General features: G+C 42.9%; 1 protein-coding gene across 1 annotated transcript; it reads right to left on the reverse strand.

Moving 5' to 3' along the window:
• Positions 1–2,874: 2,874 nt before the first annotated feature.
• LOC132482128 (CAAX box protein 1-like) lies at positions 2,875–3,739 on the reverse strand (the record flags this gene model as incomplete). Its single annotated transcript, XM_060087200.1, has 1 exon — positions 2,875–3,739. A coding segment is annotated over one exon (510 nt), but the record flags the coding sequence as incomplete, so codon positions are not given.
• Positions 3,740–27,008: the final 23,269 nt, after the last annotated feature.

Here is a 27,008-nt window from a genome sequence, read left to right on the forward strand (position 1 = left end):
AGTTCCACCCCTTTTTAGCTGTAGGACCTTGGGCAAATTAGATGGCCTTTGCTAGGACTCAGTTTCCTCAACTATAAATAGTGCTTACTTCACGAGAGAGTTGAAGACCAAACAAGAATATTTATGTAAGGTTCTGGGACATAGAGAGTGCTCAAACATCTCCAGCCATTTTGTTATGATATAAGCCTTCATCTCTAATTCAAAGACATTCTCTAAATGAAATAACGATAAAAATTGCAAAAAAAATACTGTATATTTAAGGAATTAGTTTGTAGAAATGTAACAAGAAGTGATATTTTTCTGGATGTCGACCAGGTTTGTACATAAATTAACAACCTTATTGCTGCATTCTTTTCCCCACAATCTGTAAATAATTTTTCAAACTACCTCTGTCATTCTGCTGGTTTCCTGACTAATGCATTACATAAAATTTTGACAGGTGTTCATCAACAAGTTGTGTAAGAATTATGGTTGTAAAAATGTGAGAGTTGTACTTGCACACTACTTATTACATGAGTTCTCTCTACCACGATTGCTCCAGAATCTAAGATCTCAAGACATTAAACTACTCAAAGGCCACTTTGTCCCCTCTGTGTCTATATTTCCTATATGAATTTTTTTGTATATGTGTGTCACAAAATTTGTGTAATATTATCTTAACTTTTAGAGTTCAAGTCAATATTGTCCCTAACCACCACCAAAAAAAAAAAAAAGATTAATTGCACTTTCTCTCTCATTCCTCTTATATTTATATTCCTCTTCTTTTTATCAGTCTTTATGTTTCTCCCACCTTTGATATTCACTTCTGAGGTGTGGCTTAATGGTGGGGGACAGAATAAATTGCTGAGAAGGAAGTTATGGAAACAAACCATGAATGACAACTGTAATGGGTGAGACGGCAAAGTAATTGCTATGAACTGAATGCTTGTGTTCCTCCTTCCAAATCCATATGTTGAAGCTCTAAGCCCCAATGTGATGGTGTTTGAAAGTAGGGCATTTGGGGAAGTTATAAGGCTTAGATGAGCTCATGAGGTTGGAGTGCCCAAATGGAATTAGTGTCCTTATAAGAGGAAGAGATAGGATTTCTTTCGCTCTCTCCCTCTCTTTCTCTCTCTCTCTCTCCACCATGTAAGGATGCAGCAAAAAGGCAGCTGTTTGCAAACCAGGAAATGAGACTTCACAAGACATCTGATATACCAGCACCTTGAGTTTGGACTTCCCAGCCTCTAGAACCATGAGAAATAAATGTTTTGCTGTTTAAGCCACCAAGCCTATGCTATTTTATAATAGCAGCCTGAACTGAGATGCTAATGAAAAATAACCTCCCTTCTCTACTTACAAATGCAATTTCTTCTCTCCCTTTATGGAATCTTTCAAAAATGTTCATGATTAATTCTTGCAAACCATTAACCCTCTCCTAGACATCTGTATCACGAAAAAGGACTTGGGATGATACAACTGGTGTAGACAAAGGAACAATCCCTAACGGAACCATTCTGGTAGGAGGAAGAAAACTGCAGGGGCATTTTTGTTGAGGCGGGTAGGGGGTTACCAACACTGTTCAAAGGATGCCCAGTCTTCACAGCCCATTCTATCTCCCTCGAGAGCCAGGTGGACACAGGTTGTAGGGCACACGCTGGATCTACCCCCAAAAGTAAACTGTTTCCAAGCCCTTTTCAAACCACTTCAGCAGAATCTACGTTTAAAGCCAAACAGTGAATATGCTTAACACAATCGTCTTTCATACCCACACAGAAAGGCTGACTGCCAGGACCTTGAACTGGAACCTCATAATTAGCCTGCTTTCAATTATTTTAAGAACCTCTGAACCAAAAACCTCCATTTCATTAAGTGATTCAAATTTTTCCTCTGACTTTAAGACTTTGACCTAATACATGCCAAATTTCAAGTTAATGGTGGTTTCAGTATTTGGAGGAACAAAAAAATAATAAAGAACACATAACACAAGTAATGTACCTCCATGTCAATGTAGTCTTATGAACTACAACACATGAATAGCAAAAGCTTACCTGTTCAAATGAAGAAAGAGATGGATAGAGGAAAAAAAGTGAAAAAAACACTGGTGTGATTTATTCCTCTATCCTGTGTTCTAGAAAATCACCAAAATTTAGAAATGAGAGAAAACGTTAGATTGTACAACCTTTGGACATCACACCAGAGAATTGTCTATTAGCCCACCCGTGGATCATCTGATGCAGGATAGTTAACTTTGTTGACCAACAATTGGTAAGGGAGCACAGGCTTTTTACAATACTATAAATATGAGATTAAACTGAAGATAAGCAAGGAGGGATGACTTATTTCTGTTCATTAGGGGAGTTTATACTTTTATTGTCCTACAGATCATCAACCAGCTTTGTGTAAACAATATCATTTCTGCATGCCTTTCCACTACCTACATAATGAAGATTCTATAAACGTTTTTCAAAAGCACCTGTATCATTCTGTTAGTTCCCTGAAAAATGGGATAAGTAAAACTTGGACATTGTTCACCATATGTGTGGGGTTAATGGTTTGTAAAAATTTGGGTGCTTTCAAATGGCTTTTGGAAATGAAGAAAGCTTTACAGAAAAGCCTCCTGGCTGACTTCTCACATCACCTTGGCCAAAGAGAAGATCCATTTCTTAAGAGGTTTGGAACAATCCTAACTGGTTTAGAGGGTTATTCATCTGGGACTAAACAGTCACCAGTGGGGTCTCTATCCCCAGAAACACCTCAGGGTTCTGACTTTGATGTTTTATATGCAAGGCTCAACAGAGAGGAGAGTGTCTCTAACATCACCCATGGCATATTTCTTCTGGACCACTTTTCCATGAATAGGGAAGGAGAAGTGCCATATTCACTGAGACTCAATTTCTTTTTAAATAGTGTCTGACATTTATTGAAAACAAGAAAAGAGTTTTGTTCAAGTAGTATTGAGGAGTTGGGTAGATATGACTTATATTGTTGACCAATAAACCACTAACCAAGAAACTACTGCACATTCAGAAGAGAACTGGATTCTGGGCGAAACGAACAGGTCCACAGAAGACAATGAGTGACTCTATTTGGCTGCCAGGCACCCCTGGGACCTGGCGGCCACCTGGCAGGAGCAGAAGATGTCTCTGGGAGGAGGGAGGGACTGGGTCCCGCCGAAGGTGAAAGGCTGGCCGGCCCCTCCAGGGCGGTGGCGAGCTGTTGAAAGCATTGTCCAGAGGCTGTGCCCAGCTCAGACACCTCCCGGGCGAGTCCAGACCGCTGAAGGCTGCAGGCTGTCGGCGGGATGCGGTGGATGGCGGTGGCGGTGGCGGCGGCAGCGGCAGCGGCAGCGCAGGTCTCTGGGCACCTGCATGCGGGCCCAGGAGTGTGGCAGAGGGCGGGCGGTTGGCAGCGGCCGGGCTGAGGGTGGTCTGTCCGGTGTGTAACAGGAGCCCAGCTTGCAGCTGGAGCGCACGACCGAGTCCAAGTGTGCAGGGGAGGGGCCGGGCTGGCCCGAGAGGGCGACGGCCGCTCCAGAGCCAGGCCCGGCGGCGGCAGCAGCGGGAACCTGGAGCGCTATTCCTGGAACAAAGGCAAGCACTACGCGGGAGGGGACACGAGCGTGGGGGAGATCGCGGCGACCCGAAGGTGAGGGAGGGGGGAGGCGCGGCGGGAGGACGCCGCTTGTGGCGATCTGGGCGGCGGCGACTGGCGCGGCTGACCCTCCCCCGAGCACCCGCCCCCAGGCCCGAGGGGCTCCCGGCCTAGAAGTCCTCGTCCTCCACCCATCCAAAGACCCGCTTCATCTCGGCCAGGAAGCCCCGGTAATCGTTGAGGAGGGGGCTCTGCTTCCTGATGTAGGGGATCACCCACTGCAGGGCGGGCCCGGTCAGGCGGGTGATGAGGAACGTCACCTTCAGGGCATCGTTGGTGAACAGGGTCTCGTCCACTAGCATGTAGGCGCCCGTCTGCACGATAAACTCCGGGAGCCGGTCGGTGTCGCCGTCAAACGTCTCGGGGAAGGGGATCGGGTTTCTCCACCGACGCGTCTGGGGCCGAATGGGCAGGGCCAGGAGGGCCTTGATCAGCTGCACTCGGCCGTCCATCGCGCCTTGCTCGCTTCGCTGGACTCCACAGGGCTGGGTCTACGAGGAGGCGTGGCGGGAAGTGCGTGTGTGCGGAGATGGGCCCGGGCCCGGGGAGGGCGGTGCCGTGGGCGGAGCCATGGGCCCGGTGGGGCTGGCGCGGTGGGGCTCCGCCTGCATGGCGGGGCATTTGCTAGTGTGCAGGCGCGACACTGGGGGGCCGGGTTGGGCGGGGCTGGAGTAGGGGAAGGAGGCGGGGTAGGAATCTGAGGGGCAGGGCCTAGATTTCCTAAGGCGGTACGCGGGCGAGGGGTGGGGGCACGGGCAGAACCCAAAACACGTAGTGTTAAGTGGTGAGGGCGGAGTCCGTCGCAATTGGAGAGGGGAGGCCCGAGTGCTTTGGAGAAGAGAAGTAGACCTGGTGCCCACCCTCCCTTTGGGCCACTCATTTTTCTTCCGAGTTCCTTGTAGAACCCTCGGCCTCTGGACGCCCCTTGCATACGGTTCCGTTGTGAACACATTTTCCTGCTTATTTATGCATCTCCCAGCCAGAGATTATTGGCACGCACGCTGCAGCGGTGGTTGCCTGCCACATTAGTGCGAAAGTCCCAAATATTAGCTAACGTAATTTAGAGCAGCATATTCAAAGAATGATGTACCATGAACAGGGAATATAAGGAAGTTTTAATGTTAAGAAATCTCTTAATCTGCTATATTAAAAGAGCAAAAGAAAATAATCAATAGAGAAAGTGAAAGGCAAGTGTGAAAGTGAATGGATGCTTTCCAAAAGCGATTTTATACATGTTCAATGTAAGAATAAAGGAAAGGAATAACTAAGAGTTTTAACAAATTGGAAAGGAGGAGAGGAAATTACCCATTACCTGTTATATCAGAATACCATTTTGTGACTGAGTATAAAATTAATATAAATTTATCACCAGCTTTCATAAATACAGAAAATAATCAGTTAAAATATATAATGGTAGAAGTCCCTATTCAGAAAAACAATTCAAAGGAAATAGTGCCTAGAAATGTATTTTTTAAATTGTAAAAACCACATGAAGAAATGTTTTAAATGCTAAAGAGGGATACAAAAGAATACTCAAACAAATGGAATGATATCCCAGATCTGGGGTAGGTTGACTCAATACCATAAAGTTGTTAAATTTCCCTAAGCTATTTTTTAAATAAATTTATTTATTTTATGTTTGGCTGCGTTGGGTCTTCATTGCAGTTCACAGGCTTCACATTGCGGTAGCTTCTCTTGTTGCGATGCGTGGGCTCTAGGCGCGCAGGCTTCAGTAGTTGTGGCATGCAGGCTCAGTAGTTGTGGTGCACATGCTTAGCTGCTCCACGGCATGTGGGGTCTTCCTGGACCAGGGATCGAACCCGTGTCCCCTGCATTGGCAGGCAGATTCTTAACCACTGCGCCACCAGGGAAGTCTAATTTCCCTAAGTTAAATTATACTTCCAACACATGACCAGTGATGGGATCTTGTCATGAGGCAATATTGTGTTTAATCAAATTATATGCAGTATTTTTCCTCCAACATAATCCTACCAAAACACCAAGAAGATTTTGTTTTGATTAGAGAAGCTCATTTTAAGATTCACGTGGAAGAATAAGCAATGAAAAATCGCACAGAAAATTTTGAAACATAAGGGTAGTGAGGGATGACGTGCTTCAACAGATAATCACAAATATATATTATTATTTATTTGTATATTTTTATTGTCTTTTTCCCCTGACTAAAATACAAGATGCTGGCAACCTCAGGTGGCCATGATGTTAAACAATTCTCTCTGTTTTTTGTTTTTTCAGTAAATGTCCTGGGGATAGGGCTTTCCCACAGCTAGCTCCCATTCAGCTGAAATAACACTGTCCAGAGAATGGGATTTTTCAGGGAGCTACAACATCGCAGTTCGAGGAAAGTCCCAACTGTGACAGACATAACAAGGTCCTATGAGAACCTTATCCAGCCTACTTCTCCCAACCCACCTCCTCTAACCTCCAACCACTCTCCTCACTGCTCCAGCCATTCCGCCCTCCTGTTCCTTAAACACAATAAGCTCATTTACTCAGATGCATTCTATTCTCAGGCTGGAAAATGAAAAAGCCAAGGGCCCTTGTAGCAGTTGAGATGAGGGGGTTTGTTCAGGAGTTCTGGGGGTTGAGAAAGAGGGTAAGTATGAAGATTTAGGCTGGTTGTGGGAGGGTTTTGCCAACACCAAGAGAACCAAGAGTATCAGAGTACAGGGAAGATCCGGATAAAGGAATCCCTTTTTTGAAGTTTGGCCAAATTCCTTTCCAGAAGGATTGTGCAGATTCTAAGCTCCTTTAAACAGTGTGTGTTCTGCCCATCACTCAACAACTCCACCAGCAGTGATTTTTCTTTTAATAGCAATTGAACGCAATGGATCAGAAAGTGGGTCTATAAGTGCATTAATTTGCAATATTTGATTACCAATAAAGTGGAAATATTTTTGTATCTTTATATTTCAATTGTCTTTCATCTTCTTGGTTGAGTCTAATTATATGACTGCACATTTTTTGAGGTCTAAGTTTTGCTTATCTATTTGCATAAAGTATTAGTGCACATATTATGCATTTGTAATAATATAAAACATATCTTTGGGCTTCCCTGGTGGTGCAGTGGTTGAGAGTCCGCCTGCCGATGCAGGGGACACGGGTTCGTGCCCCGGTCCGGGAAGATCTCACATGCTGCAGAGCGGCTGGGCCCGTGAGCCATGGCCGCTGAGCCTGCGCGTCCGGAGCCTGTGCTCCACAATGGGAGAGGCCGCGATGGTGAGAGGCCCGCATACCGGTAAAAACAAACAAACAAACAAAAAACATCTTCTCACCGCCTTGAATTATCATTTTTGGACAAATGTAATTGTTGACATTTTAATTAATCAAATCGATTTCTGTGGTTATTATACTAGATTCTACACTGGACCAAGATGAAGGAAACATCACAATCTTTTCTTACAGATTTTCTTTAATTTTTTAATCCTATAACTTTTCCACTCATCCAGAATACAGTTTTAAGGGTGCACAACATGAGAATCCTCTTTGTTCTGTTCCATTTTTTTAATAAAAATACGCTTTATTACATTAGTTAATAACTTCACGGCAGGATGAAAAATGGTTTTAATGGTTTTTATTGGTTTTGGAACTTCTGCTTGTGAGCTTCAGAATTAAAATCTACAGGCTGAGATGATACTAAAACTTTCTGAGTTCCATCCACGTTTTTTGTACCACTCAGTCTTCCTTTTTATACTCATGCCTCCATCGTATGACACCTATTGTGTATTCAAGGGGAGAATTAAATTAAAGGATAACTGTTGTTTTGCTCCAAAGCCTGAGGACTCCAGTCACTGAGAGTAACTCTGATACTTGGTGTTAAGTAAAACAGTTACTTCCTTTTGAGAATGGTGATGGTTAAGTTTGTTTCTTTGCCTTTTTGCTGGTTGATTCTTGATTTTGATTTCAGTTATGTATATTATTTCATGTAGAAATGATGTAATGACTCTTATATTGGTGGAACATTGATGATCTCTAAATCCATACCTTGATTACTTTTAGAAATGTGAAAGATTCATTGCTGGTATTTGGGCTTTACTGTGCCTGTGTCATTGGTACTGGCAGGAATGCAGATTTCAGGAGCTTGGACACTAACTAGCCTCACTAATCCTGACTTTTATTACAAATGCCCATTGCCCATAGTATCCTAGGGGCATACTTGCAAATTAAGAGCAAATTCCCCATTATATATACATTACCAAATGTCTTAAGTTCTTCTGTTGTTTTCTCCTCAAAGACCTGTGTTGAGTGTCAAATATTAGTAACGTCATGTAATTTTAAAAAATTCTTCATGAATTTGTTCTGGATTAAATTAGCTCATTTCTAGTTTTATCAATTTTTGAACTTACTATGTTACCAATTACTGAAACTAATATAAAAGTAACACAGTTGTATAATGTGCATTTCATGGTCTATTAAGTGGAACACAAATCCCATTTGCATGATTTATTAACCATATTCTTGCATAGTGTATAAAATGTCAGTAATTGGTAACAAAGTGAGAACACGTAACCCATTCCAAAGGATTCTCACCCATAATTTTGTATGAGTCAATTGCTTTATTAATGAAAAGAAAAAATGGAGCTTTGAGACTCCCCTTCTAGAAAATAACTGGCAGTACCTTGCAACATAATATTTAATAACTCCCCTATGATGCTTGATTAAAGCACGTTGAACCTAGGTTCATTTTGAAGGGGCAATCGGGTTTCTATAAAGCAGCAGTCTTATCTCGTGATTTGATTCATGCAGTTCCTGTCTTAACAAACTCTTTTGGCCTACCTCACACAGGCTGCATGACTGGGTACTCTGCTCCAACCAAACATTTGCAGAAATTCTTCTGGATAAGGGAAAGGGGAAGTTTGCCCCAGCCACTCATCTTATGAGTTTCCAAGTTACCTAAGTTTCCTGCAGTTGTGTTAGGCTGTCCACCCATTAGCAAGTCTCCTTGTAGATTTGTACAATCACCATTTCCTTCAGGACCTGTGGTGGAAAAGTCTAGTACTGGTCAGCTTATGGGCCTGTGATGAGAAGAGAGTGGACCTGGAACCAACTGTCTGGACCTGCCAGACAAGTAAGTGCACCCTTATGTTATGAGGGGCCACAGATGCTGGGTGGAGGGTAGCACCCATCCCCTGTCAGCTATAACATTATTTAAGGTGGTGTTGAAATGCCTTCCCTTAGTCTCTAAGATAGGAACTTCCAACAATGTCAGGGTCACTCCCTGGGCACTGCTTATTAACTCCATGGTTCAGGCACTGTGTCTATAATCAGTCAGTGGCATCTTTTTCCAGTCCTTATTCATGTTCCTTTGTTCACTGTGGGTGCCACTCTTACAGACACATTGAATTTATTAGAATGTCAGATTTCCAAAAAGCCTGATCATGACGTATTCCCATCAAAGTTTTGATCTGTCTTTTTATCCTTTTGGAAAACCCTTGTAATACCAGGCAGAAGCAGGATGGACTGGAAGGCATTGTGAAAAACAAACTTCAGAAATCGAGAGATTGAGGGAGTGCTGCTTTTTTTCAGGTAGGAGAACATGAATTTGAATGTAATTTAAAGCTAGCTCTATTTAGGAAAGGGGAGAAAGATGAGACCTGTACACAAAGTGGGTGTCAGAGAATGAAAGTCTACCAGTCTACCCCCACTATGGGTGGGTGGGCATTCATTTTGCAGTGGTCCTGGAGGCATAGGCTAACAATTAAAGTAATATGCAGGTCAATACTTCGTTAAATATTTACCCTTCCATACTTTGTTGGGCTTTTTTTTTGCCTTGCAGATGTTGCTGAGACAATACATTGTGTTTCATTCACAATAAATTTCTAGTATCTGAGTCTGACTCTTACTCTCACCTCTGAGCCTCAATTTCCATATTTGCAAAATGGGAATCACACCTTGCTGTCAGGGATATTGTAAGAATCAAGTGTGGTAATCTGTGTAAAGTGCTTAGCACCCAGGAGGTACTGAAGGAATTAGTACACCATTTCCAGAATCCATATATTGGAAAAGAACATTGTGGCTTGGTTTAGTTCTTCTCCCCACCTGTCCAGACCCCACTCTCACTTCATTTCTTTAGACTTTTGTCATAATATCAACCAAACGTTTGTTTCCTTTCACAGGACCAGCATATTTCCTCAGATATTACTGGGCTTCTCTTTGCAAACCAACCTCTTTAATTCTGCCATGATGCCAAGAGGTAGCCCGGCAACTCAGACCTTGCCTTGCTCTGAGCCGCTTTCTTTTCTGGCCAACTCTGACGCCTTACATTGAAGCAGATGGGGCTCAGCACCAAGTTCGGGCACCAAGAGGGTGCTTGTTAACTGGCAGTGCCAAAAAGTTCTCCTCTCTTTCCTTGTCTGTATAAGGTCACTTCTTTTCTGGTCAGTGGTTAATTTGTTGAAAATCAGGTGAAGAGTTTTGACAGTTGGGGTGGGGGAGGAGTGCTAAATATAAATACGAACCCTCCTAAAGTGTGTTCAAAGACACTTCTAACCTCTAGCTCCATAAATACCTCTGGTTCCTCTATTGCTTTATTAGCACAGGTTTTATCCAGAAGGTGGCATCACAGAACCTGAATTTCACTCACCAAAGGTTAAAAGAAAATCCACATTTCTTTGTGATTAGAAACTAAAGAATGTAGCCCTTAGACAGCACATTGCCATTTCAAAGGCTTTTTATTTATCCCTGTAATTGGCTAAGTTACCTTAAAGCTGTGAAAGATGGGGGTCATGAAGTTTTCCTACCCGGTGAGAACCTGAGGCCTGAGATACTTAGAAAAACCTGTACCCAGACCAACATTCCTTCACCAAGTGACATGACGGTGACCAAAACTGGCTTATTTGCTAGTCAAACTCAGTTGTGAAACTTAATAGTAACTGTGATGCCTTCTCCCCCTTCCACACACACTTGTGCCCATTGCCCGTCAAGGTCATGTTGGGTGACTTCATTGGAGGGAGGGATCAAGAAGACCTAAATGGATGGTTTAATAGGTAAAACTACTGAGTATTGGCACTTAAAAATAAGTCACAAGGTTGAGGATTCCAAAAGGGTGACTCTATAATTGGTGCCATTCTCAAAATCAGGACTCTGAGGGAAAGAGAAGGTAATCCTCCTCTGAATTTGAGATGGAAACTGGCTTGCTGTTTCTTTCCCAGGAGTTCATTCCTAGGCCAGCCATGTCACTTAGCCCCATGAGACAGGTACTCAATGAATGTCTACTGACTGGTAGGGATGTTAATGTTCTATACCTTCTTGCTGTAAAGTATTCCTCTGGATATATACCCCAAGTGGGATTGCTGGATCAGATAGTAGATTTATTTTTAATTTTTTGAGGGACTTCCATACTGTTTTCTATAGTGGCTGTACCAATTTAGATGGGAGAACACACCTTGAACTAAATGGGTTTCATGACTGGTTCTCCCATCACTTTTGATTGTCTGTTCTTTTAGGGAGAGGAGCTATAGAGATTAGAGGCTCAAAGGGGGAAGGACTCCCCTGAACAGGAAAGGTGGAATGACTAGATATGGTCCATCCTTGGGGTGCCTAAAGCCTAGTGGTGGGGAAGGAGCTAGGAAGAGTGACCCTCTGTAGAGCTGCTCTCAGAGCATGAGGAGAAAGCAGACAGGAGGACATCATGGGCCCTCAATGTGAAAGGTTCATTGGACTCTGTGTGTTCAAGAGTGTCTCCTGAGAAGCAAGAAGAACTACAGTCCTGCAGCCCGTGGAACAAAAACCACATTCACAGAAAGATAGACAAGATGAAAAGGCAGAGGGCTATGTACCAGATGTAGGAATAAGATAAAACCCCAGAAAAATAACTAAATGAAATGGAGATAGGCAATCTTCCAGAAAAAGAATTCAGAATAATGATAGTGAAGATGATCCAGGACCTCAGAAAAAGAATGGAGGCAAAGATTGAGAAGATGCAAAAAATGTTCACCAAAGATCTAGAAGAATTAAAGAACAAACAAACAGAGATGAACAATATAATAACTGAAATGAAAAATACACTAGAAGGAATCAATAGCAGAATAACTGAGGCAGAAAAACAAATAAGTGACCTGGAAGACAGAATGGTGGAATTCACTTCTGTGGAACAGAATAAAGAAAAATGAATGAAAAGAAACGAAAACAGCCTAAGAGACCTCTGGGACAACATTAAACGCAACAACATTCACACTATAGGGGTCCCAGAAGGAGAAGAGAGAGAGAAAGGACCCAAGAAAATATTTGAAGAGATTATAGTCGAAAACTTCCCTAACATAGGAAAGGAAATAGCCACCCAAGTCCAGGAAGTGCAGAGAGTCCCATACAGGATAAACCCAAGGAGAAACATGCCAAGACACATAGTAATCAAATGGGCAAAAATTAAAGACAAAGAAAAATTATAGAAAGCAACAAGGGAAGAATGACAAATAACATACAAGGGAATTCCCATAAGGTTAACAGCTGATTTCTCAGCAGAAACTCTACAAGCCAGAAGAGAGTGGCATGACATACTTAAAGTGATGAAAGGGAAGAACCTACAGCCAAGATTACTCTACACAGCAAGGATCTCATTCAGATTTGATGGAGAAATCAAAAGCTTTACAGACAAGCAAAAGCTAAGAGAATTCAGCACCACCAAACCAGCTTTACAACAAATGCTAAAGGAACTTCTCTAAGTGGGAAACACAAGAGAAGAAAAGGACCTACAAAAACAAACACAAAACAATTAAGAAAATGGTCATAGGAACATACATATCGATAATTACCTTAAACGTGAATGGATTAAATGTTCCAACCAAAAGACACAGGCTTGCTGAATGGATACAAAAACAAGAGCCATATATATGCTGTCTACAAGAGACCCACTTCAGACCTAGGGACACATACAGACTGAAAGTGAGGGGATGGAAAAAGATATTGCATGCAAATGGAAATCAAAAGAAAGCTGGAGTAGCAATTCTCATATCAGACAAAATAGACTTTAAAATAAAGACTTACAAGAGACAAAGAAGAACACTACATAATGATCAAGGGATCAATCCAAGAAGAATATATAACAATTGTAAATATTTATGCACCCAACATAGGAGCACCTCAATACATAAGACAAATGCTAACAGCCATAAAAAGGGAAATTGACAGTAACACAATAATAGTGGTGGACTTTAACACCCCACTTTCACCAATGGACAGATCATCTAAACAGAAAATTAATAAGGAAACACAAGCTTTAAATGACACAATAGACCAGACAGATTTAATTGATATTTATAGGACATTCCATCCAAAAACATCAGATTACACTTTCTTCTCAAGTGCACATGGAACATTCTCCAGGATAGATCACATCTTGGGTCACAAATCAAGCCTCAGTAAATTTAAGAAAATTGAAATCATATCAAGCATCTTTTCTGACCACAACTCTATGAGATTAGAAATGAATTACAGGGGAAGAAAAAGTAAAAACCACAAACACATGGAGACTAAATAATACGTTACTAAATAGTCAAGAGATCACTGAAGACTGTGCTTTAAAAATATATCTGCGGGGCTTCCCTGGTGGCGCAGCGGTTGAGAGTCCACCTGCCGATGCAGGGGACACGGGTTCTGCCCCGGTCCAGGAAGATCCCACATGCCATGGAGCAGCTAGGCCCGTGAGCCATGGCCGCTGAGCCTGCACATCCGGAGCCTGTGCTCCACAACGGGAGGGGCCACAACAGTGAGAGGCCTGCATACTGCAAAAAAAAAAAAAAAAAAAAATGGGTGTAAAGGAAACATCTGTGGATTTGCAAGGGGTTGGAATTTCAGCTCAGCCTTCTCTCTTCATACCCTAAGAGGAATAGAAAATAAAGGGAATCTCCTTTCTACCTCTAGGAGAGTGGAAGAGAAAATAAACATCTAGCTCATAACTTGAATGTTGTGCAAAATTCAGATGCAGGATTAGAGTTTTAGACTACTGTCTGGAATCAATAAAACTTTGTGATTGATGGAAGAAATTTTCACAATTGGGGTATGGGAAAGCCATTCTGGCTCATATGTGATTTGGCTTGAACTTTATGCTAACTAGAACAGCCTATTTTATGACCTGTTTATCATGCATTGTACATTTGCTTTAGCCATTAAGAAAGAATTCATTATCCAGAAGTAAACTATGCCCACTTTGAAGATAGAGATAAATGTCACCCCCCTCCTATGATGCTCATGCTAGTACTCCTTGTTTTTTTAAAACATCTTTATTGGAGTATAATTGCTTTACAATGGTATGTTAGTTTCTGCTTTATAACGAAGTGAATCAGTTATACATATACATATGTCCCCATATCTCTTCCCTCTTGCGTCTCCCTCCCTCCCACCCTCCCTATCCCACCCCTCTAGGTGATCACCAAGCACAGAGCTGATCTTCCTGTGCTATGTGGCTGCTTCCCACTAGCTATGTATTTTACGTTTGGTAGTGTATATATGTCCATGCCACTCTCTCACTTTGTCCCAGCTTACCCTTCCCCTCCCCATATCCTCAAGTCCATTGTCTAGTAGGTCTGTGTCTTTATTCCCATCTTGACCCTAGGTTCTTCATGACCATTTTTTTTTTAGATTCCATATATATGTATTAGCATACGGTATTTGTCTTTCTCTTTCTGACTTACTTCACTCTGTATGACAGACTCAAGGTCCATCCACCTCATTACAAATAGCTCAATTTCATTTCTTTTTATGGCTGAGTAATATTCCATTGTATACATGTGCCACATCTTCTTTACCCATTCATCCAATGATGGACACTTAGGTTGTTTCCATCTCCGGGCTATTGTAAATAGGGCTGCTATGAACATTTTGGTACATGTCTCTTTTTGAATTATGGTTTTCTCAGGGTATATGCCCAGTAGTGGGATTGCTGGGTCATATGGTAGTTCTATTTGTAGTTTTTTAAGGAACCTCCATACCGTTCTCCATAGTGGCTGTACCAATTCACATTCCCACCAGCAGTGCAAGAGTGTTCCCTTTTTTCCACACCCTCTCCAGCATTTATTGTTTCTAGATTTTTTGATGATGGCCATTCTGACTGGTGTGAGATGATATCTCATTGTAGTTTTGATTTGCATTTCTCTAATGAGTAAAGATGTTGAGCATCCTTTCATGTGTTTGTTGACTGTCTGTATATCTTCTGTGGAGAAATGTCTATTTAGGGCTTCTGCCCATTTTTGGATTGGGTTGTTTGTTTTTTTGCTATTGAGCTGCATGAGCTGCTTATAAATTTGGGAGATTAATCCTTTGTCAGTTGCTTCATTTGCAAATATTTTCTCCCATTCTGAGGGTTGTCTTTTGGTCTTGTTTATGCTTTCCTTTGCTGTGCAAAAGCTTTGAAGTTTCATTAGGTCCCATGTGTTTATTTTTGTCTTTATTTCCATTTCTCTAGGAGGTGGGTCAAAAAGGATCTTGCTGTGATTTATGTCATAGAGTGTTCTGCCTATGTTTTCCTCTAGGAGTTTGATAGTGTCTGGCCTTACATTTAGGTCTTTAATCCATTTTGAGCTTATTTTTGTGTATGTTGTTAGGGAGTGATCTAATCTCATACTTTTACATGTCCCTGTCCAGTTTTCCCAGCACCACTTATTGAAGAGACTGTCCTTTCTCCACTGTACATTCCTGCCTCCTTTATCAAAGATAAGGTGACCATATGTCCGTGGGTTTATCTCTGGGCTTTCTATCCTGTTCCATTGATCTATCTTTCTGTTTTTGTGCCAGTACCATACTGTCTTGATTACTGTAGCTTTGTAGTATAGTCTGAAGTCAGGGAGCCTGATTCCTCCAGCTCCATTTTTCGTTCTCAAGATTGCTTTGGCTATTCGGGGTCTTTTGTGTTTCCATACAAATTGTGAAATTTTTTGTTCTAGTTCTGTGAAAAATGCCATTGGTAGTTTGATAGGGATTGCACTGAATCTGTAGATTGCTTTGGGTAGTAGAGTTATTTTCACAATGTTGATTCTTCCAATCCAAGAACATGGTACATCTCTCCATCTATTTGTATCATCTTTAATTTCTTTCATCAGTGTCTTATAATTTTCTGCATACAGGTCTTTTGTCTCCTTAGGTAGGTTTATTCCTAGATATTTTATTCTTTTTGTTGCAATGGTAAATGGGAGTGTTTCCTTGATTTCACTTTCAGATATTTCATCATTAGTATATAGGAATGCCAGAGATTTCTGTGCATTAATTTTGTATCCTGCAACTTTACCAAATTCATTGATTAGCTCTAGTAGTTTTCTGGTAGCATCTTTAGGATTCTCTATGTATAGTATCATGTCATCTGCAAACAGTGACAGCTTTACTTCTTCTTTTCCCATTTGGATTCCTTTTATTTCCTTTTCTTCTCTGATTGCTGTGGCTAAAACTTCCAAAACTATGTTGAATAAGAGTGGTGAGAGTGGGCAACCTTGTCTTGTTCCTGATCTTAGTGGAAATGGTTTCAATTTTTCACCATTGAGGACGATGCTGGCTGTGGGTTTGTCATATATGGCCTTTATTATGTTGAGGAAAGTTCCCTCTATGCCTACTTTCTGCAGGGTTTTTATCATAAATGGGTGTTGAATTTTGTCAAAAGCTTTCTCTGCATCTATTGAGATGATCATATGGTTTTTCTCCTTCAGTTTGTTAATATGGTGTATCACGTTGATTGATTTGCGTATATTGAAGAATCCTTGCATTCCTGGAATAAACCCCACTTGATCATGGTGTATGATCCTTTTAATGTGCTGTTGGATTCTGTTTGCTAGTATTTTGTTGAGGATTTTTGCATCTATGTTCATCAGTGATATTGGCTTGTAGTTTTCTTTCTTTGTGACATCCTTGCCTGGTTTTGGTATCAAGGTGATGGTGGCCTCGTAGAATGAGTTTGGGAGTGTTCCTCCGTCTGCTATATCTTGGAAGAGTTTGAGAAGGATAGGTGTTAGCTCTTCTCTAAATGCTTGATAGAATTCGCCTGTGAAGCCATCTGGTCCTGGGCTTTTGTTTGTTGGAAGATTTTTGATCACAGTTTCAATTTCAGTGCTTGTGATTGGTCTGTTCATATTTTCTATTTCTTCCTGATTCAGTCTTGGCAGGTTGTGCATTTCTAAGAATTTGTCCATTTCTTCCAGGTTGTCCATTTTATTGGCATAGAGTTGCTTATAGTAATCTCTCATGATCTTTTGTATTTCTGCAGTGTCAGTTGTTACTTCTCCTTTTTCATTTCTAATTCTATTGATTTGAGTCTTCTCCCTTTTTTTCTTGATGAGTCTGGCTAATGGTTTATCAATTTTGTTTATCTTCTCAAAGAACCAGCTTTTAGTTTTATTGATCTTTGCTATCGTTTCCTTCATTTCTTTTTCATTTATTTCTGATCTGATTTTTATGATTTCTTTCCTTCTGCTAACTTTGGGATGTTTTTGTTCTTCTTTCTCTAATTGCTTTAGGTGCAAGGTTAGGTTGTTTATTCGAGATGTTTCCTGTTTCTTAAGGTGGGATTGTATTGCCATAAACTTCCCTCTTAGAACTGCTTTTGCTGCATCCCATAGGTTTTGGGTCGTCGTGTCTCCATTGTCATTTGTTTCTAGGTATTTTTTAATTTCCTCTTTGATTTCTTCAGTGATCACTTCGTTATTAAGTAGTGTATTGTTTAGCCTCCATGTGTTTGTATGTTTTACAGCTCTTTTCCTGTAATTGATATCTAGTCTCATAGCATTGTGGTCGGAAAAGATACTTGATACAATTTCAATTTTCTTAAATTTACCAAGGCTTGATTTGTGACCCAAGATATGATCTATCCTGGAGAATGTTCCATGAGCACTTGAGAAAAATGTGTATTCTGTTGTTTTTGGATGAAATGTCCTATAAATATCAACTAAGTCCATCTTGTTTAATGTATCATTTAAAGCTTGTGTTTCCTTATTTATTTTCATTTTGGATGACCTGTCCATTGGTGAAAGTGGGGTGTTAAAGTCCCCTACTATGATTGTGTTACTGTCGATTTCTCCTTTTATGGCTGTTAATATTTCCCTTATGTATTGAGGTGCTCCTATGTTTGGTGCATAAATATTTACAATTGTTATATCTTCTTCTTGGATTGATCCCTTGATCATTATGTAGTGTCCTTCTTTGTCTCTTCTAGTAGTCTTTATTTTAAAGTCTATTTTGTCTGATATGAGAATTGCTACTCCAGCTTTCTTTTGGTTTCCATTTGCATGGAATATCTTTTTCCATCCCCTTACTTTCAGTCTGTATGTGTCTCTAGGTCTGAAGTGGGTCTCTTGTAGACAGCATATATATGGGTCTTGTTTTTGTATCCATTCAGCCAGTCTGTGTCTTTTGGTGGGAGCATTTAGTCCATTTACATTTAAGGTAATTATTGATATGTATGTTCCTATTCCCATTTTCTTAATTGTTTTGGGTTCGTTATTGTAGTTCTTTTCCTTCTGTTGTGTTTCGTGCCTAGAGAAGTTCCTTTAGCATTTGTTGTAAAGCTGGTTTGGTGGTGCTGAACTCTCTCAGCTTTTGCTTGTCCGTAAATGTTTTAATTTCTCCATCAAATCTGAATGAGATCCTTGCTGGGTAGAGTAATCTTGGTTACAGGTTTTTCTCCTTCATCACTTTAATTATGTCCTGCCACTCCCTTCTGGCTTGTAGAGTTTCTGCTGAGAGATCAGCTGTTATCCTGATGGGGATTCCCTTGTGTGTTATTTGTTGTTTTTGCCTTGCTGCTTTTAATATGATTTCTTTGTGTTTAATTTTTGACAGTTTGATTAATATGTGTCTTGGTGTATTTCTCCTTGGATTTATTCTGTATGGGACTCTCTGTGCCTCCTGGACTTGATTAACTATTTCCTTTCCCATATTAGGGAAGTTTTCAACTATAATCTCTTCAAATATTTTCTCAGTCCCTTTCTTTTTCTCTTCTTCTTCTGGAACCCCTATAATTCGAATGTTGGTGCGTTTAATGTTGTCCCAGAGGTCTCTGAGACTGTCCTCTGTTCTTTTCATTCTTTTTTCTTTATTTTGCTCTGCAGCAGTTATTTCCACTATTTTATCTTCCACCTCACTTATCCGTTCTTCTGCCTCAGTTATTCTGCTATTGATCCCTTCTAGAGTATTTTTTATTTCATGTATTGTGTTTTTAATCGATGCTTGATTCATCTTTAGTTCTTCTAGGTCCTTATTAACTGTTTCTTGCATTTTGTCTATTCTATTTCCAAGGTTTTGGATCATCTTTACCATCATTATTCTGAATTCTTTTTCAGGTAGACTGCCTATTACCTCTTCATTTGTTAGGTCTGGTGGGTTTTTAGCTTGCTCCTTCTCCTGCTGTGTGTTTTTCTGTCTTCTCATTTTGCTTATGTTACTGTGTTTGGGGTCTCCTTTTTGCAGGCTGCAGGTTCGTAGTTCCCGTTGTTTTTGGTGTCTGTCCCCAGTGGCTAAGGCTGGTTTAGTGGGTTGTGTAGGCTTCTTGGTGGAGGGGACTACTGCCTGTGTTCTGGTGGATGAGGCTGGATCTTGTCTTTCTGGTGGGCAGGTCCACGTCTGGTGGTGTGTTTTGGGGTGTCTGCGGACTTTTTATGATTTTAGGCCACCTCTCTGCTAATGGGTGGCGTTGTGTTCCTGTCTTGCTAGTTGTTTGGCATAGGGTGTCCAGCACTATAGCTTGCTGGTCGTTGAGTGAAGCTGGGTGCTGCTGTTGAGTTTGATATTGTGTGGAGCTGGGAGGTCTCTTGTGGACCAGTGTTCTGAAGTTGGCTCTCCCACCTCAGAGGCACAGCACTGACTCCTGGCTCCTCAATTTGGGATGATTTGTTGTCTATTTCTGTATTCCACAGATGCAGGGTACATCAAGTTGATTGTGGAGCTTTAATCCGCTGCTTCTGAGGCTGCTGGGAGAGGTTTCCCTTTCTCTTCTTTGTTCTCACAGCTCCTGGGTCTCAGCTTTGGATTTGGCCCCGCCTCTGTGTGTAGGTCGCCGGAGGGCGTCTGTTCTTCGCTCAGACAGGACAGGGTTAAAGGAGCAGCCTCTTCGGGGACTCTGGCTCACTCAAGCCGGGCGGGAGGGAGGGGCACGGAGTGCGGGGCGAGCCTGCAGCGGCAGAGGTCGGCGTGACGTTGCACCAGCCCGAGGCGCGCCGTGCGTTCTCTCAGGGAAGCCGCCCCTGGATCCCGGGACCCCGGCAGTGGCAGGCTGCACAGGCTCCCGGAAGGGCGGTGTGGACAGTGACCTGCGCTCGCACACAGGCTTCTTGGCGGCGGCAGCAGCAGCCCCAGCGTCCCACGCCCGTCTCTGGGCTCCGCGCTTTCAGCCGCGACTCGCGCCCGTCTCTGGAGTTCCTTTACGCGGCGCTCTTAATCCCCTCTCCTCGCGCACCAGGAAACCAAGAGGGAAGAAAAAGTCTCCTGCCTCTTCGGCAGCTCCAGAGTTTTCCTGGATTCCCTCCCGGCTAGCTGTGGCACATTAGCCCCCTTCAGGCTGAGTTCTCGCCGCCAGCCCCAGTCCTCTCCCTGCGCTCTGACCGAAGCCCAAGTCTCAGCTCCAGCGCCGCCCGCCCCGGCGGGGGAGCAGACAATCCTCTCGGGCTGGTGAGTGCCGCTCGGCACCGCTCCTCTGTGCGGGAATCTCACCGCTTTGCCCTACCCAGGTATGTGGGGAGTTTCTTGCCTTTTGGGAGGTCTGGGGTCTTCTGCCAGCGTTCAGTAGGTGTTCTGTAGGAGTTGTTCCACGTGTAGCTGTATTTCTGGTGTATCCGTGGGGAGGAAGGTGATCTCCGCGTCTTCTGTAGGTTTTTTTGATGATGACCATTCTGACTGGTGTGAGATGATATCTCATTGTATTTTTGATTTGCATTTCTCTAATGATTAATGATGCTGAGCATTCTTTCCTGTGTTTGTTGGCAATCTGTATATCTTCTTTGGAGAAATGTCTATTTAGGTCTTCTGCCCATTTTTGGATTGGGTTGTTTGTTGTTTTGATATTGAGCTGCATGAGCTGCTTGTAAATTTTGGAGATTAATCCTTTGTCAGTTGCTTCATTCATGCTAGTACTCCTTTAAAGATAAGGTTCCCTTCCCAGATACCAAGGTCATGCTGACTCACTGTGTATGTGCTAATCTGTCCCTTTTGAAATCTTGAAGGAATGTACCCCTGTCATGTTTGTGTTTGATGGTTGTTCTTTGTTCTGAAAAGATATAAAACTGTGATGAAAACCATGCTTCTCCAGAGCAGCTTCTCAGAGTTAGTGATAAGCTGTTCCCTAGGCTATAGTCCTCGGTTTGGTTCAAATAAAACTCTTTTCTATTTTTATTCCTGTTATAGATTGTTTATTGATTATTTATGTTGACATGATGATAAATAAGGCATGGCTTGGCACCATCTGGGTTAGAAGTGGCAATGCGATATGAATTAGCATTCCGAGCAGGTTCAGAGTATTGGTTTTTATTTTGGTTCCAGTGTTAATAAAAAGGACAACCTCCCCCCCCAAAGGGTTGGTCATCACAGTAATACTTAGGATATAGATTCAGAGTGGCCTTGGCTATCTTCTAGTGCTGTAGCCTTACTTGGGTAACCCCACATCCCCACCCCAAATTAATCTGTTGAAGCCCTAACTCCAACGTGATTGTATTTGAAGATAGGGAGTTTGGGAGATAATTAAATTTAAAAGAGTGAGGTCATGAGGGTGGAGTCCTAATCCAATAGGATCGGTGGCCTTGTAAGAAGAGGAAAAACGAGAGAGACCTCTTCCTGTCCACACACATAGAAGAAAGGCCATGTGAGAACACAGGGAGAAGGCAGTCATCTGCTGGCACCTTGATCTTGGACTTACCAGCCTCCAGACCTGTGAGAAATCGATTACTGTAGCTTAAGCTATCCACTCCATGGTATTTTGTTTTGACAACCTGAGCTGACTAAGACACCTAATGTAGGGTTTTCCTAACTGATCTGGGAAATGCTGGTGTGCCTGGACCGTTAGAAGATGTTGGTTCTATGGTCAGACACCTTGGAGCATGTTGCATAATATTAACGTCTCTTGGAAATCCACAACGTACATTAGACTATTAAAGGCTTTCAGAGCCCTAGAGTGAGAAAACCTGTTTACCATTGTTGGAGGAGCACCTTTTTACATCTACATCACAGATTCCTTACACAGGGTCTTTGGAAGCACCGGTGGATTGCTTTTGTTTTGGGGTTTTTTTTTTTTGTGGTACGCGGCCCTCTCACTGTTGTGGCCTTTCCCGTTGCGGAGCACAGGCTCTGGACGCGCAGGCTCAGTGGCCATGGCTCACGGGCCTAGCCGCTCTGCGGCATGTGGGATCTTCCCGGACAGGGGCACGAACCCGTGTCCCCTGCATCGGCAGGCAGAGTCTCAACCACTGCGCCACCAGGGAAGCCCGGATTGTTTTTGTTTTATGCACATGTCCAGGCCTTGACTCTGCTTGCTCCACACCTACTGAACCAGAATATCTAGGGGTGAAGCATGGGCATATATATTTTTTCAAAGATCGTATAGATAATTCTGGTGAGTGCCTCTAATTATGAATGACTAAAGGCATACAAATTTTCGTGGAGCTGAATTTAGAAACCACTGATCTAGGACAACACCCTCATTTTATAGGCAAGGAAATTAACATCCCTGTAGGGAAAATGACTTGCTCAAGTAAGAGGACAGAGCAAATATTTGAACCGTTTTTCCTCCGCTATAAATAACCCCTAGGTGGCAGTCTATGCCTTGGTTTTAGTCTGTGCCTGCACAGGCCGAGAAGTTGAAGGATTACTGAATGAATTTGAGCCTTGAAATGAAACAGCTAGTCAAGTGAGTGTCATGAACCAGTGCCTTGCACCAAGCAGTTCCTGGGCTGTTTTTGTGTATTTCTCACAGGCCAGGTCTCCGACCTAAGAAGAGGAGAACTGAGTGAAGGTGAAATCTATATTGGGAAGGGAGAGGTGAAGGGGCAGCAGTACCTTTCCCATAGAGCCTACTTTGGCCAAGAAGCCAACGACTCTGCCCACAGTACCAGATCCTGAATCCTGAGATGGGCAGAAGTGTATGTCAGGGTGAGACAACTGGTTTTCCCAAGCCACCCCTCTGTTGATATATTCTTTGAGAATGAATAGTTTAAAAAATATATCTGATGATGGGCCTTTTAGAGAGATGCCTCTAAATGTCATTTCGAGAACCTTTTCTCTTATCCCTATTGTTCTTCAGTAGCATCCTAGAATATTTGAAGAGTTTCAGACTCTCCCAGGCCTATACTAGGGTTCTAGTCTTGTATCTGCTACTAACTTCCAAAGTGACCTTAGGCAAATCACCTCCCCTTCCTCAGCCTCAGTTTCACCATCTAATTTATTTGCATTAAACTCCTTCAATAAATCAGTGACAATTTGGATGATGGCTAATACCTGACTTCAGTGACTCTAATAATTTGTATTGGGCAAGATACAGCATCACAGATACACACACACAGACACACACAGAGGAAACCACACATGTGCCTTTCAAATACCTGTTGCACACTTAGTAAGAGCTTCCTTTTATCCTCTCCATGAGGTGGCTCCTCCCCCTCTACACACAAGCACACAGGGCCCATGGAATAAAATAGATGGCAATTACTGAATCATATTGTGTCATCAAGGGAGAAATCCAGAGGTATAGCAGGCTCCAGACACAGAGTTCCAGTTCCACTTCTTTGTGATTCCCTTGGATCTGTCATCCTCCGTGATTTGGCTTGTCAGGCTCTTGGCAAAATGGCTACAGCAGTTCTCAGGGGTCACATCGAAATCTAAGAATTTCCACAGGGAAAACAAAGGACCATCCCTCTGTGCATTTACTTCTTAGGAGAGAGGAAACCCTTCTTAGAAGCACCCTAGTGCACTTTTCACCTTTCACTGGTCCTGATTGGATCATATTCCCAATTTTTTTTCATTCGCTGACAAAGGGAATGATAGAACCCTGATTAGCTTGCACTAATCTTTGTGGGGGGGGGAATGGACTACTGAAGTCAACTGCTTGTTAACCCTCCTTCCTCCCGAAGTTGAAAAGATAAAATGCTTATAGTGCAAAGATGGGGTCATTCCTAATCCGCTGAGAAGGACTAAATGGTCATTTTCATGATACGATTCAATAATTGCTGTCTGTTCTATTCCATGGGCCCTGTGTGTTTGTGTGTAGAGGGGGAGGGGCCACCTCATGGAGAGGATAACATCCAAAGGTGTTGTCATCCTTCTAAATTGACTTAATGTATATTATCCAGGGATGGCAAGTGAGATGCAGTGTCAGTCAAGGAATAGAGTTAAATAGAATGAGTGGTAGGCATTCATAAATTTTATTCACAGTGGTGAGCTCAGGCAGCAGGCTGTGATTCTGTTTTCTAGGTTGTCTAATGCAAACCTGGACCAGATGCTAGCCTGTGACATATGGCATTGAGTGGCTAGAAGCCCACTGGCATAATGGAGGGGATCTTATGAGCATCTACCCATTCACTCTCTAACTTTGCCCCTCCAAAGAAATTAAAGCGTCTGTCCTGTAACCCTTACCTCAAGAAATTAGTGGGTGAGGGAAGCATCAAAGCTTTCAAAAGCACTTCTGCTGGCTATTCTCTCAAGATGGAGGATGCCATTGAGAAGTAGGTGCCATTGAGATGGGCTCTCTGATTTGTAGCATGTTGGAGGGAGCCAGGTATAGGTGAGTCTATGTGGTGGCAGTTAACATCAGTAGCAAGTGGATATTATTACTGTAACAGACATCTGGAGATCATCTGAAAGGTTGTTGTGGACTGAATTGTGCCCCCCCCCAATTCATATGTTGAAGCCCTAACTCCCAATGTGACTATATGTGGAGAGAGGGTCCTTAAGGAGGTAATTAAGATTAAATGAGGTCATAAGGGTGGGTCCCTATTCTGATAGGATGGGTGTCCTTATAAGAAGAGGAAGAGACACTAGATCTCTCTCTCTACAAATGCATAAGAGAAAGGCTATGTGAAGGCACAAAGAGAAGGTGGCCATCTGCAAGCCAGGAAGACATCTCACCAGAAACCAACCCTACTGGCACCTTGACCTTGGACTTCCATTCTCCAGCACTGTGAGAAAATATATGTCTGCGGTTTAAGCCACCCAGTCTGTGGTATTTTGTTATGGCAGCCTGAGTGGACTAATACACACGGAGAGCTCTCTGGCTATGGATAATTAACCTTGTAGTTCCCAGGAATTAAATCTACAGACAATCCACCAAGGCCTTAGTTAATCTGTAAAACCAAAAAGATTCTTGGGTCTGGCCAAGAGAGGTGCCTTGCATTTGAGTCAGCACACTAGCCTAACAGAGGAATAGCTCATGTGCAGTTCCCAGGCATGAATTATTAATTACACACACCCAGAGTCCTTAGAATAGAGGATGGTCAGGTGAATCTGCTGTAACACTGTGAACCTTCCCCTTGGCCTTCCCCGCAAGTTGACGTGGAGCAGGACCCCATGGTTCTTCCCCACCACGTCTGCCACCTGCCTTTTATCTGTGGAAAAACTTTAGCCAAAGACTAAGTTTAATCAGAGAAGTGAGAAAATGCAGGAACAAAGGAAAAGAGTCAAAGGAGATCAAATAATAATAATTTAGTCATTAAGCAAAGTCAAGGACCTTTAGCTCTTCTTTAAGGGCTACAGATAATATTCTGAGCCGTATCCTGTGAGCTGTCTGGTAGATACTGAAACTCCCACCAGGTGGAAGAAGTTAACTACATGATGACCAGGCTGTAGCCATGACGTAAGCTGCCACAATTCCGAGAATTGGCCTCAAGGAAAAGGGGACAAACCAACCCTGGAACTGAAGATTAACTGTACTTAAAACAATCAAAATGACACTGATCAGACTACTACATGACCAATTTCAAGATGACTGTCAGAGCTTACTATGCTGTTTCTGTATGTAGCCCCCTCCCTTTGTCTATAAAAGCTCTTGCCCACTGGTTGTCAGTGGGGAGGAGTCACCCTTTGGACAGGAGTCTCCTCTCCCCCCTCCCATTGCCGGCATCCAAAATAAAGCAAACTTTCCTTCCCACCAACCTTGACTCTTTATTGGCTTTTGAGCGGTGAGCAGCCAGACCCCACTTTCGGCTACAAAAACCCCCATAGTCGTTGACCTTGGCAACTTGCGACGGGAAGCAGGACAGCCCCAAACCTTTCAGAGGCTAATTGAAAACTTCCTTTAAGGCAGTGCTAGTGCCAAGGGACCCAGGACACCCCTGCAGTAGTACCTAGTGCAGAGTGGAGGGAGTGCTTATGGAGGTTGGGGAAAATGGGTTCTTCCCTGAGGTTGCTACTCAGGAGGCTCAGGGAGACCCTGATGCCCCTTCTCTGGGATTATTCTACCAGTTCCCAGGTACACTTAGTGTCAGGTAGTATCTGCACGTTGCTTAGAGTGTGTACGTTTTGTTATTGTGGTTGATGTCCAGCCTCAAAGCATCCCATCTCCCCCGACATAGCTGAGGACCCTCTCAGACAGGGCCATTTGGGCCTCCGTTTAGAACCCACCAAACCAAGTACCTAATCTCCTCTCCAGGTGGAGTGTTTTGGGCTGGCAGCTGCCAGGGCTACCCTGACCTTCTGTTGCTTCCTCTAACCTCTGTGCTCCAACACATGGCATCAAGGAAACCACTGAAGTCATCTTCTGCACCTTCTGAGGGATGCAGAGAGAAGGCAGCGAGTGGGAAGTCGCCCCCATCCTTTGCTTTCACATCCACCATATCACGGCCTCTGCTCATCCTGCTGGAACAGCGAGCCTCCTGACTGCCGGAAATTTCCAGGCAGAGACAGGCACCTGTCTCCTGTGTACTGCCACAGTGGCTACCTGGCCCCTGGAGAAAGGGATATGAGGGTAAGGAGAGGCAAATCACCCTCCTTATCAACAGAGGAAGTAAAATGCGATAGCTTATCCTTATGGGAAGTGCAGAGATTTTGGCCACCATCCAAGACTTGAAAAAGTAGGTGTTATTCCTACCACACCCAGACTAATGTGGATCCACAGCTAAAACAGGCTCTCTAGCTAGCTGGTGTGGGCTACCATGCTAGTAGGTTTGCCCCTTGGCTCTTATCACCTAGAAGATCCAGTGGTGCCCAAAATGTTTAGGGTGAATCAGTATGCTTGCTGTATGGAGCCTGTGGTAAGCCCTGATAGGAGAATCACAGAGCAGCCTGCTAGGATGTAATATCCACTACGAACCAGCAACCAATTTATGGTGCTGTTTCTCCCATTGCCAAGATTTGCAAGTTTGGGAACGGAGGGGCAGAAATAAAGGTGGTGCCTCTCGTAATTACACCTAACCCATCTGCAACAGTTTTACTTTGTGTCCCTGCAACTCTGATCTCTGCTGGTTTAGAGG

This window comes from Mesoplodon densirostris, chromosome X (assembly GCF_025265405.1).
Source record: "Mesoplodon densirostris isolate mMesDen1 chromosome X, mMesDen1 primary haplotype, whole genome shotgun sequence".
Lineage (NCBI taxonomy): Eukaryota > Metazoa > Chordata > Mammalia > Artiodactyla > Ziphiidae > Mesoplodon > Mesoplodon densirostris.